Source organism: Numenius arquata, chromosome 3 (assembly GCF_964106895.1).
Source record: "Numenius arquata chromosome 3, bNumArq3.hap1.1, whole genome shotgun sequence".
In the NCBI taxonomy this organism is placed as follows: domain Eukaryota; kingdom Metazoa; phylum Chordata; class Aves; order Charadriiformes; family Scolopacidae; genus Numenius; species Numenius arquata.
The window spans coordinates 12,382,561-12,395,919 of NC_133578.1; the positions used below are offsets into that span (position 1 = coordinate 12,382,561).

The following is a 13,359-nucleotide window of genomic DNA, read 5'->3' on the forward strand; positions in this document are numbered from 1 at the left end:
AAAAAAAAAAAAAAAAAAGGTTGATTTGAGTAAAAAGAAAATGTATTCTATTTGCAGAAGGGTGTGTGGTCTTGGCGCTCTCAATGCCAGTGCTTCTTTATTTTAATCCTGGATACCGCGGCTAGTGTGAACAAAGGGCAAGTCATATAAAGCGTGATTTTTCAAGTGTGTGAATATAACTGGTACTTTAATTAAAGGCGGTGGAAAATGCATGTGTTCAGCACCTCTCAAAGTCAGGACTTTAAACTGCCATCTACGTAAACAGCTGAGTAACGGGATTTTCCATTGCTGCCAGAAAGACTGATTACTGATTTTCATACTGAGGTGACCAGTGCATATTAGAAGTCTCAATGTAATCTTACTGAAGAAAGGCACGGCTAACTTTTCGCTGTGCATTTAAAGAAAACAGCTACTAAAATAAGGTTGCAAGTCACAACCGATTAAAATAGGCATTGCCATGTTTGAGGAAAATTTGGTACTGTTGACTCATTTCTGAGAAAGGTTTTAGCACAGCTACTCAGCACTTACCAAGCTCAGATATGTTCCGCTTATCTAATTTAGGCTTCCACTGGTGGACCAAAATGTTTCTTGTTCGTGGCTTCAATATAGTGTCGTTGCAGAACCGGGAACTGACTTCTTTGTCTAATCAGTATTTGGCAGACATTAACTACTGGCAGCGTGGCGGGGATCAGCTCCCTTATGCAGCCCTTAAAAGGGGAGGAAAATGTGATGTGCTCTGTGCAGACATGGTTTCTAGCTGGGGAAGATCTGAGGACAGCTACCCTTGAGTGGGGAGGGCTCGCTTCCCTCCCTGCTCTTCTGGTGAATCCCTGCAAACCAGCCAGTCTGTGCTGGGACATACAAGGGCTGCAAAACCAGAAAAAAAGAGAGAAGGGCTTTAGTAACGGATTATACCTACTCGATTGGCTTTGGTACCAGAACACAGATGCAGCGTTATGTGTTGGATGTGAAAAGGTGATGCCCATGCACCAGACCAGCTATCTGCTCACCCTGCACCTTTTCTTTCTGGTGTTTTCTTCTCATCCCCTGCATCTAACTCTATACTCTGAGGCACCCAATGGCATCCAGAGTACAGCATTAATGTTTCATAATATAAATCTGTTGAGACAGTGGGGATAAATCACCCGGTTAGGCTTGCGCTGTACGACAGCAAAATGCAGCTTCAGCAGCTAAAGGAAGACTTGTACGGGTCACTGTGCAACTGCCTTTGCAGTTTCTCAAACTACTGTCATAGCCACAGGTCTTAGGAGCAAGCCCAAGCGGTGTAAATAATATATAACAACATTCCAGCTACAGCCCCTTTCCCCTCATACCTGCAGGCAACACAGGGAACAACACACAAACTGGTTCTACTGACAATCCATGCACATGAAAATTAAAAATTAAAATCACGACACTCAGGCCAGCTTTTACTCTGTCTCACGTCACTGGGCTTGCCAACATCTCTGCCTGCCTTTGAGTATTCCTGCAGAACTGAGGATCCATTTGGACCTCAATGATTTAAAAATTCAGCCATGCTCAGGAAAGTGCATGCTGTCCAAATTTTCTAGTCACCTTGAGCCTGAAAAATTTGTCTGAATGCTTTGCAGGAAATCTTTTCATGTACAAACCAGCTTTACTTTTGGCTTGGCAATCCAAAAAATGCACAGAAAATCTAGAAAAGGATCTGTCATTGAAACAGAAGTGTTATTGATTTTAATATTTTAAATTTATTTCCTATTTCACTAAGGCATTCTTAAAGCTATTTATTGGTTGAGTTTGAGCTGATTCAGTATGCTGATGTTTCTAGGAGGCAGGCATAGTAGCCAAGTACTGCAAAACACATGAATTTGATTTATTAAGAAATGCTCACCAGATTATGATTATGTAGTCAATAGTCGCGTAGAAGTGGTGAAAAGATTTTAATTATGAAGTTAACGCACAAACTCTCTGCTTTTTTGCTGCTTGGCCATAGGGTCCACCAGTTGCCCCTGTTACTGTAAATAATTTCACTATCTTATATAAGCACCATATCCTATATAATAATTTGCTCATGTCTTTTTATTTTCATCATAGAACTTAAAGAGGACGAAGCAGAGCTATCTGATGATGGTAAGAAGTTCATATTTTAATCAGGACAAATGCAAGTCTGTGTTTTTAATTCATGTTTTATGGAGGCTTTAATCATGGTCCTTATTCCTTATCTGTAGAAGGGAAAGAAACAGAGATCGAATATCGGACGGTTACTATCAACACTGAACAAAAAGTTTCAGATGTCTATAATATTGAAGAAAGACTTGGATCGTAAGTACTATATTGTGCTTTTGAGGACATGGAGTTTCCAAGGCTATCAGTCAATTTTAAAGATCATGTGCATTGTGCATTCATTCTTTGATGGTGTCTTGCACTTTCAACATTTCAGCTGGGCTCTTCTGTTGCAGTAAAAATAGATCTTAACATATGTTGGCCCCTACTCCATAAAGATCCTTTATTCCTGTTAATCAATAATTCTAAATAAGCACTACATGCATTTCTGGCAAGGAAAATGGAGCCAAAAAGTGAATAAAGCTAGAGGATTCATTTGGTGTTCAGCGTTCTAAAAGCTAGCTGAAAAAAAGGTACACATTGTGCACTTGCATTTCCATTATATCCATTAGCGGTAATAAGATTATCCTGCCCACAGGCTAGAATCTCTGTTGACAGCGGTCATAATCCCAAGAGCATTAATAGTATTGCTCAGTGAAGGTCAGTGATTAGCCTGGCTGCGCTTCTCAGCGCTCAAACTTGTGGTTATGTGAATCGCATGCCATGATAATCTTTTAGCGATTTGTGCTGCTGGTGGCGCTGAAGGCAAGGGGATCCTGTATCCTGCCATTACAAGTATTGATAAGTGTATCGTAGAGGTAGAATTGTACGTATACGGCAATGGGAAATAATAGTACTGAAGCCCTGAGCATTCGGATTCTGATTTCACCTATATCCTATACCTGAGATGTCTCCTATCTGCTGCCCCTTCAGAGGTGTATGACCTATAGAAAGACTGTGTGCAGAAAAACTTGAGTCACATGAATTAAAGCCTGGTAGGAGTCCATTTTTCAAACCCTCTTGTATCAAACTTGCTAATTGGGATAGCAGGGTATCTGTAAATGCGGTACTCATTCAAAAGTTCTTGCAGATTACTCTGCAGAAAACCAATACAGGACAGCACTTGATATGAAGACATTTTTGTTTCAGAATGGAGTGGTTGCGCTGGAATATTCAGTAAAATGTTGCTATTCACGATGGCCCATACATTGCAAAAACTTTTAATGGAAATACTTATATATTTTCAGGGGGAAATTTGGACAAGTCTTTAGGCTTGTTGAAAAGAAGAATGGAAAAGTTTGGGCAGGAAAATTTTTCAAAGCATATTCTGCTAAGGAAAAAGAAAACATAAGGGATGAAATCAGCATCATGAACTGTCTACATCATCCAAAACTTGTCCAATGTGTAGATGCCTTTGAAGAAAAAGCCAACATCGTTATGGTCTTGGAAATGTAAGTATAAATCAGATCGCACTAACAAAGCTAATAATGTTGAAAATAATTGTGCATACAAAACTAGCAACTTACCTAGACATGGGACTGTCAAAAACTTTGGCATCCACAGGGCCTGGGTGATTTTTACATCTTGCAAGTTTTTCCAATTATTTATCCAACTTATTTAAACTGTGTAAATGAATCTGTGTTGTATCTCTCAAAAATCAGTGAAGATGTGTTACAGTCTTTATTGTCTAGTTTGTTTGTTTTTTTAATCGAGTACATGTGGTGTTTTTCTGCAGCTCACTCTTTTATTGCCAACTTGGGAGGGGAGAGAAAAAAAGTTAGCTGCAATTTGGGCTTGCATTTAGAACCAAAAACATGTTTAAGGAGGAGAAAAAATGTTATTTTTTTTTTCTTTAGGCAGTTCTAAACAGATATTGAAGAAGCTTATGTCAAATTTCACTTAAACACTGATGAGTTCTCTCTTGCAGAGAATTGGATGTTGATGCACAACAGATTGCAGGAAAGACAGATATGCTTGAGAATGCAAACATTTAAGCTACATTCTAACAAAATAGCTGAATTTCTGTGAAAAATTCACCCAGGCAAAACTATAGCACCCAGGAGGTATTGGGAACAGTTCAGTTTTCATCAAGTGCTATATCAGGTTTTATATTTTTAAGAGACTTTAAAGGATTAGTCTGACATGTTTTCCCTGCAACAACGTAAATACTCTGATTGCAAAATATTTCTTTATAATAAAGGAGTGCTCCACAGATGAACAGCGAATGTTCTAAATCTAGATCAGTAGATGCAGAAAGATGGGCTACACTGACTGCCCCCCCATCCTTCCTGCCCCCCCCACCAAAAAAACAAACAAACAAACAAAAAAAAAAACCTAATTGATGAATTGGTCTGGCCTTAATGTCAATATACTGATTCTCCATGATGGTCCAGGTGTAGCAGTTGTAGAAGGGGATTTCTCCTTTACCTGAAAGACATTGCAGTCTTCATCCAAAGCTGTACAATTAAGTAAAGCTGAATTTGAACACAGTCTATGTTGCTGTCTTGTTCTTGCTGAGTAGGATAGCAACACTTATTTTTACCACCCAGAAACTGTTCGCCTTGAGCTACTTACTCTACACCACTGCAGGAAATAGCAGAAAAGGACCATAAAAGCAGTGCTGTAAAGCATCTCAAAGGGCTGTGACTTAAGTGTCTTTGTATTTGAAGATAGTAGATATTTATTCCAGAAGAGAGTAGGTTCAGAGAACGTTCATGCACCAGAATTCATTATCAGAAAAGAATCTGCACAACATGGGATGGAAAATAATGGTCAGGCTTCAAAAACAATAAGAATGACCGGCGTGGCCAACGTTTGCATCATCCAAAACACACCTGCTTAGTGTGAATCCCATACTTGTGGCAGTAGCAGCTGGAAAGAACACGAAATCCTGCTCTGTGCTGATGTTTTTCCCAAAAGGTTACCTCAGTCACTGTTCTGCTGCCACATCTTCTTCATGCGCTGTCTGCTCAAGGAGGAGAGGCAGGCTTTCTGCTGGCTGGAAGTGCTGAATAAGACAGAAATTGTTGAAAGCAGAAGAGACTATATGTCTATTTTGCTTGCTTGGCACTTGCCTACATTATGTGCAACCTATTGCACTAGTGTATTTCAGAGACGGGATCTCCATTACACAACCTTGGTACTTATGTGCAAGAAGGTGCTTTTATTTTTAGATTCAGCAGTTGAGCAAGCTGGTGACGGTGAAGGAAGGGAGCCCTACTTAGCTTGGAATTGGGAGCTGGCAGACCTAATGGAAAACAAGGAAATGTATAAAGAGTTTTGAATAGCATATGGCTTTACACTCCATTAGTTCCCCCCTGCCAACAAAGGGGTTTTACTTTTTAAAAATACAGAAAAGTGCAATCAAATTTAAAGTAGTTTTGTTAACCCCTCTAATTAGGATATGATTTTAGTCTGGGGTGGCCACCTTTCCTGGCTTTTGAACCCCACACTGAAATTTCCATAGTGTTGAGCGCTGTAGGAGCAGGGGTTCTTAAAGCAGCCCGCAGGCAGGCAGTAGCTCTGGAGCAGGTCTGGGCAGGGAGATGCTTGTGTAACACTTTTGTGTCAGAGGACTTGGTAGCCTCTGTACTGTCACACGTTACCCAGCTGACGCAGTCCCAGCGTGGCAACTGCACCTGTACTGTTAGAGAGCCACTGATGGATCGTTTCTGCTTTGGCTGTGAAGCTGATATTTCCTTGCATATGAAAGAAGTTGTGGGAAATACCTTCAAAAATTCTTAATATCCAAGCTGTTCTCAGAGCTGTAAACAGAGTCTAAAAGCGTGGATTTCAAAGAAATGGAGCTCTCCTGCCAACAGTCTCCTTTTAAACTAGATTTTAGCAGTGACTGAAATCTAGCAGCTCCCCCTCCGCTCAAATTGGAGCTGCTGCTGAGGAGCACCTTTGGATTTTTCTTCCTGATATTCAACCTAAAATTTTCATTTTTTTATTCCCATATATTTATTATAACTTTTTTAACTTCACCCTCTCTCCTTTTAAATATTATCATGACACTATTTTATATGGTTTGATTTCATATTTATAATAAATTCAGAATTTTTTATCATTCATTTAAAATCAAACAAACACTCTAAGGGTTCAATTAATTTGATGTGTTCTTACCTGGAAACCCTTCCATCTACTATTTGCTGGGGCAAATCTCAGGCATTTCCTTTTCAAATGTAGCGATGTACCTGCTCCACAATAATCACCTCGCTGGAAAAAGAATATCTGAAAAACAGTAGCACATTGTGAATGGGATTCAGCACTGGCAGCTAAGCGCCTTTAAGTTTTTACATACTTCAGATAGTCAGTTTATCTTGGCATAGAACAGAAGGCTATTGTTTTGCAAATTAAGATTATTAAAGCAAAATTTCAGCAGTAAACGCCATTCATTTAGTGTGATTTAAGTCTGCAAAAGTCACTGAAGTTTTCTCTCTTTTTTGAGGGGAGATTTATTAAAATGCAGTTGAGTATTTGTCTGGGCAACTCCAGAGTAGATTCTTCTGACTGTTCCTCCATGACCAAAACCTTATAATATAATACTTTTTAAATGTGTATTTTGTGACTCTATGTAGAGGAATATATTCCTCTGTGACTCTATCTAGAGAAGACTGAAAAGAGGAAAGTCCAAAAAAGAATAAGAGATATAGATTCTGAACTAGTGACTGTGTGAAGAAATCCGACTTCACCTTCTGTGTATACGTAGAACCTCATCTGCGTTGGTTCAATTCAGCTTCCTGACCTGGCAAAAATTAAACTGGATTTGGCTCAGGATATAAATGCAAAAATATGTATTCTATAAATGCAACTGCAGTTTAATCTAATGATGCTACTAGTGAGTCTAGAGGTCCCAGGGTAAAAACAGCATCCAGATGTATTAACAGTAGTTAATTTCCAAATAATATGCTAAAAAAGCGGTGCTTGAGACAATGGTACGATTTCTGAAAATGTTTGGCTTTAGGGATCTGCAAATTATGGCACTTTTATAGTAAAAATAAGTCATCATTATCTAGTCAAAAAACAACTGGTATTTTTTAAGGATGGTTATTTGGAATTGCAGAGTGCTCCAGATATAAACGTTTTGCATGCAGATGTTTTCATAAACACCTCCACACCGGTTAATGTCTTACTGAAGTAACAAAATGCTATATCCCAGCCTTATCAGAGCTGTTTATTCAACAGCTTTAGCCATATTATTGTCTTTATGTTACAGATACGTTATAATCCAATGTAACCTCGCAGTTTGTCGAGCGTATGTTATTCTTACTGTTTTCATGTTAAAAGGAAACTGCAGAAGCATTTCTAATTATATACTTTCTGAAATCTTATAGCCAAAGCAACAAATGTGTCCAGAACTCCAGATGTTTCAATTTCAGTTTAGTACACGAGGGATATAATCGTATATCTGACAACCTACAAACACTGCGAGGCCAGGTTTCAGTTGTGTGTTTTCTTTCTGTAACTGAAATGTACAATTACATTTGGCAATAAGCATGGATGCTGCAAAATACTAAGTCATATAAAGACCACGGAGCGTTTAATTTAGAACACATTTCTAAGAGCAAAGCTGCTCTTCGCCATTTGCTCCTTTCTGTATGGGTCATTCACTTGCTGCATACAAAAAAGTATTTCCCATTTTTGGATGTAAGCAGATAAATCAATTCAGTGATTTCTCAGAATTAAAAAAAACAACAGCAAAACATCCCAAACCACAACTTGAATTTTTTTTTATTAAATCTAGGTTAAAAATGTCCCACTTTAGTTCCACATACAGTTCAACCCAGGAGATTCTACTCTGGAAAGATTAATTATTTCACATCTTAAATAAGCATAAAAGTGGAATTGACGTACAAGGAGTGTGATGATAGCTCAGCTAAAAATAGCAGCACTGAAAGAGTTGTGGGTTATATCCTTGTCCTGTCATAGCTACGGAGGAAATTCCCTCTGAGCTCACTTGGGTCAGTAATTTACCCTTTGAGCTTTGCATTCCAATTAACCATATCATTTGAATTCTTCCATCTTCAGCCTTTCTTTTTCACTCTCAATCTCTCTTCTTCCCAAATTTTTGCCAATCTACTAGAAGTTTTGTCCTCTTTTCCTGGGGCTCATCCCAGGTATTTTAGTTTTCTTTATTTCTGAATTATGTTATCTGCACTTGTGTAGTGACGGAGCAGTGTGAATCGGGCTCAGAGCCTGGAGCGGCGTTAGAAACACGTGTCAGCGGGGGGACAATCGCACAGCACACGCTTCACTGCCAGCTGCAGGGGCTGCATCCTGAAGGCGGGATGTAAATCCAGCTACACCCCTACTGCCTGGGATAACAATATGAGTGTTTCACAGTCCTAACCTGGGAAAAACAGTCAGAATGGAAAAATCTATTGATTTATACCACACACAAGAAGTGATTCTTCCTATGTGATCTGTGTGTCTATGGAAAATGTCATCACAAAACATAGATTGTGTCCTGAAGTGACTATTGCAAGCAAGAACTATCTGTATTTGTGTAAAGGAAATAGTTTAATTACTCCCCAAATGACAGTGCTACAGAAGGTGTTTTATTCTGTCTTTCATAGGGTTTCTGGAGGAGAACTCTTTGAACGAATCATTGATGAAGACTTTGAACTGACAGAGAGAGAATGCATTAAATATATGAAGCAGATTTCAGAAGGAGTTCAGTACATCCATAAGCAGGGAATTGTCCACTTGGATTTGAAGCCAGAAAATATTATGTGTGTCAACAAGACTGGTACAAGTATTAAGCTCATTGACTTTGGACTTGCAAGAAGATTAGGTAATGACTTCTCTGCCTATTTCCATATGACACGGGGGAAAGGGCAGGACAAACAGAAATTCGTACTTACTATTATATTCTTTCATGTATAGAGTAAACATACATCTTTCTTATAAATAGTTATGGTTTTAGGAAAAAAAGAACAGGGAAAAAGAAGACATTCAAGAGTGAGAATAAGGCACCTCATCTTCACGAGGAGTTTGCAGTGACGTGTATACAATCTACCTGTCTGTTTCTGTGGCTGGGGTATCCCTGTAGATTACAAGGTGAAATACACAGTAGTAGTAATGTTAACAAATATTTACATTTGCTAAAGGAAACCATGAAACACTAACTCTCTAACTGTAAAAAACAGAACAAAATCTTGTTGTTCATGAATACTACAAATCCTTGAAACTTCTGTAACAGCAGGAGTTAAGGTGTTGTTCTAGAAGACTTTCAGATATGGATAATTATATTCAATTTACATTTCCCCATTAGCTTTATCATTTCTTATCCTAAACAGCAGCATATTGTCATACATGTTAAACATGGGAGAAATTCTATAAAGAGCACTGGGTTTTGGGGGGAGGGGAGAAAGTTCCATTTGACAAGCTCCTCCTCTTCCTAAGCTGTTTTTAGCTGCTTCCTATCATTCATTTCGGACTAAGCTTTCCAACGTTCTGCAGTTTGAAAGCCAAAGACCTTGAAGGGCTCTTGTCTTCTTATTGCTCAGTGTTAATTCAGCTCTAAAAAGCAGCTGTGTTTGTTAGTGTTGAACACCACCAACATCACACACTGATCTTTTTTAATCTTGTATTTTCACAAGAGAAAGAAAATAATTCCAGGAATTAAAAGAGCTAAAATACTTTACACTTTTATATATATATAAATATATATAAAAGTATAAGTATATAAATATATATATACATATATATATATAAGTATATATAGTATATATAGTATAAGTATATATATATACTTTTATACTGGGTGAACTGAGATTTGTGGATCTTCTGCCATTAAACTGATTGGGACAATTCATATAAATTGCATCTCTATATAAAGTGGTCCACAGCTAGATTCTTAGTTGTAGTCTTTCACCTTCCCTCTTCAAACAAAATTATATTTAATACTTATTAAAAAGTAGAAGAATGATTTTTGTAAGAGTAAAGCTTGGAATTACAACCTTCTGATTTTTGTTATCTGCCTACATGCTGCTCATCCAACTTCTTTTGACACTTAAGTAACAGGCTGCTGCATACTCAAGATTATGATTTTACTTAAACAAAACCAAAAATGGTATGTTGAATGAATAGGGGAAAAGAAATCTGCTTTTCAGATTTTTAGATGATGTTCAACTCCAAAAGGGTATTACATGAATCTTGGTCACATGGACACTGCAAACTCAGAGATAAGGCATTTATTTCATTCATTAAAAAGCAGAGATCGCTGGCGTTTATGTTCCTTCAGCAGCATGAAGCCAATAGTTTTCTGGGAGAGTGAGTTGGATTTTGTTGTTGTTGAGGAAACAGCTGAACTGTTAATTAAGTTCCAGTGTAGAAGTTTTTGTTGTCAGAGGTGTGTGAAAGACTTCATCCCATGACATTCCAGCCGTCAGCCTGAAAACTATACATTTACTGCGATGAGTGATTTCACCAACAAGAGATACAATGTAACCACAGAATGGCCTTTTCATAGAACTTTCTTCAACTACGTTTTCAACTCCAAAGCACAGTTAAACCTACATTTAGCAAAAGGAAGATCTATTTTCAGCAGCCTGTTCATATCCATCAGCTTTTCCATTTTCCTGTTAATCTCAGGGCATCACTGGGTATTGCACGGCTGACACTAGCCTGTGAGCTGCTACAGTCACGCCCTATTTAGTAAATCTCTAACCTATATATAACTTTTCTTGATCTAGAAGGATAAGAGCTATAGCCACTGATGCCGATTTGGATTTTATGATATTGTACATTGATTTGGCTTAACATGTTACTAATTCTTGCAAAGTTACATTATAGGTATTAGCTGTTTCTTTCATTGGCCTGCTGACCTGAGTAACTCACTGTGTGTGCCATTTCCCTAGGAAGAGAAAGTGCCCTCCCATTCCATGCCCATAAAGCAAAAGCATTGTATTAATCATGAAGACATTCATAACATTTTGGTTGAGATATTTTCCAAAAGTAGAAAACAATTTTTACTGTCTCATTTACTTATAAAAATTGCTAAAAACATCTTTCACTAAGTGCTCTCTTCTTGTCAGTTGTCTTTTGTGGTGCATTGAGGGCACCTTCCTCCAGTTGTGTTCCTTTGAGCCTTGTGATTTTGAAATCGGCTGTCAAATTCACTTTGGCTTTGATAGATGTGGGGTTGGAGCCTTCGTACTATGGACCTGACCCCAACTGAGCAGAAACCGCTCAACCAAGGGTCTGCTGAAGGGAACAGTGGCTGATTTTGTACTTCAGCTTCTGAGATTTAGTTTTAACTTTTTGTAACTAGTGCAAACTAATGCCTCTAAACAGTCAGTGTTTTGATCAGTTTTAAAGAAATTAGAATCAGCTCCTTCTGCAGTCATCTTCTGCGGCTAATTAGTTTTCTTACACTGTCAGGAAATACCAAAGCTGCAGCGGGATATTTTCCTGACCATTTTTGGTGTGCCGAAGAACACATGTAGAAAATTGTTTAAGATAAACTTCTTGAGGAGAAAAGAGAATGGTTTTTGAGTACTGTAAAGATTTTTTTTTTAATCAGTTGATTATACACAGTGTCAGCAACAGTTTCCAGCCAGCTTGTCAGCTTTCTATCTGAACTAAGGGATATCCAAACACAGATCCTACTTGTGTACTAAGCTTGTAAACATTGGGGTAAAGATTTGACATATTATTGCATAGAAAAGGTCTCATTCTTTTCTTTTTTTTTTTTTTTCTCTTTTATACACAGAAATTGCTGTATCAGTTGTTTCACACTGTATGCTTGCACTCAAGTGCCATGTTTTCAAAAAAACCGTTTCTCTGACCTATGGGCAGCACATTTCATACAGCAGCCTTTTGCATACACAGTGCCTCATGGTAGTTTACACAGTGCCCAGAAAAGCCTCCAAACTTGGATGTGAAAATCCGAGCCCGAGATTTGGATGATCATGATGAAGCTTTTAGAAAATGGGTTCTTTGTGACAAATTCCAGTAATTTTTCATAAGGACAGTTGGAAAAAAATGTAGATGTTGACCTTACAAAGAAGGCAAATGGGAAGATGGGATCTTAGGCTTCCCGTTCGTGCTTGGAAAAGGAAGGGTGGCCTCTCACTCCTCATTGCCACTGTGAAGAGACATTACCTTTGGTTTAGGCTAAATCAGTTTAGATTGGATATTAGGAAAAGGATCCTACTTTGGGGGGCAAGAAAACTCTGGTTACGTGAATGTAGGGATGTTGTGGAATAGCTTTTGAATGTGCTTTTTAAGGGTAGTCAGACATCAGGCAGGAAGTTCTTGATGTTGGTGAACTTGTAGGGGATCTTTCCTGGGGCTGCTCACAGGCATTCTTCTGTCTGTTTCTGTCTCTAGACGTGGGCGCTCTTTGCAGGGAGGGGTCTCTGAAAGCAGAGATAACATGTGAAAATGAGGTTTCTCATTTTCAGTGCAATTAATTTACTATCACCATATCTGCTCAGAGCAAAAAAGTTTCACAGCATTTAAAATGGGAAAGTGGCACGACTGACTGTGGTAGTGCTTAAAAGTTGCCTCAAGCATGCTGTTCAATCAGTTAAGTAAGATATTAACTCCATAAATCCTTCAATTTTTATTTGGTAAATTGGGGGTTTGCACACCTCAAAAGAGTACTAACTGAGGTGTACGATTACTTTTTATGAAATGGCTTAACAGCTTCCAGTGGAGGTAACTGTAGTGTGGCGTCAGTAACGGGATCAGCATTTATGTTGCAAAACTTGGGAGAGAAAGTTCTGCTAAATAAAAATATTCTGTAAAGATTCAGTGTCATGGACAAGTAGCTTCTCTTGTAGTCTTCTCAAAGCTTTGATCTGCTGCTGTTTGAGGTTTCTTAAGCTTTTCTCTTGATTACAGAGCTGCAAATCTGTGTACCTTAACAGGAGCAGGATTGGAATCTGTTACATCTGTTTATTTTCCTATTCATATCAGTTTTGTTTAGATGGTAATCTCTTTGGGAGAGGGATGGTTCCTCACTATGTCATTCTGCTGTGCCTAAGCTGGATGCTACTCTTGCACAAAAGATAAATGTAATGCAATGAATCTCACTTAAGGCAAATACTGGCTGCTCAGGCCCACGTGCAGACTTGGACAAGAGTTTCTCAACCTTAACCCAAGCCTGTTTCAAGTCAGAAATAATTTATTTCCTGACATTTTTATACTGAATACAAGTTTGGAGTGGCAGCTGATGACGAAGCGTTTGTGGTCCCCCCTCACCACTTTGGAGCTGCGCAGGGTGTGCTCGTGGGCAAGCCTGGTTTTGAGAGCAGCCTGAAA

The 13,359-nt window shown here is 38.5% G+C and overlaps 1 protein-coding gene across 2 annotated transcripts in view; it reads left to right on the forward strand.

Annotated features, from left to right (window-relative positions):
- Positions 1 to 13,359, forward strand: part of MYLK (myosin light chain kinase) — a 218,319-nt gene that overhangs the window by 188,612 nt on the left and 16,348 nt on the right. For both annotated transcript variants that reach the window (XM_074145668.1, XM_074145670.1), the window contains 4 exons: positions 2,077 to 2,112; positions 2,211 to 2,304; positions 3,333 to 3,536; positions 8,664 to 8,881. In XM_074145668.1, the coding sequence (XP_074001769.1) occupies positions 2,077 to 2,112; positions 2,211 to 2,304; positions 3,333 to 3,536; positions 8,664 to 8,881 (552 nt within the window). The remainder of the gene's footprint in view (positions 1 to 2,076; positions 2,113 to 2,210; positions 2,305 to 3,332; positions 3,537 to 8,663; positions 8,882 to 13,359) is intronic.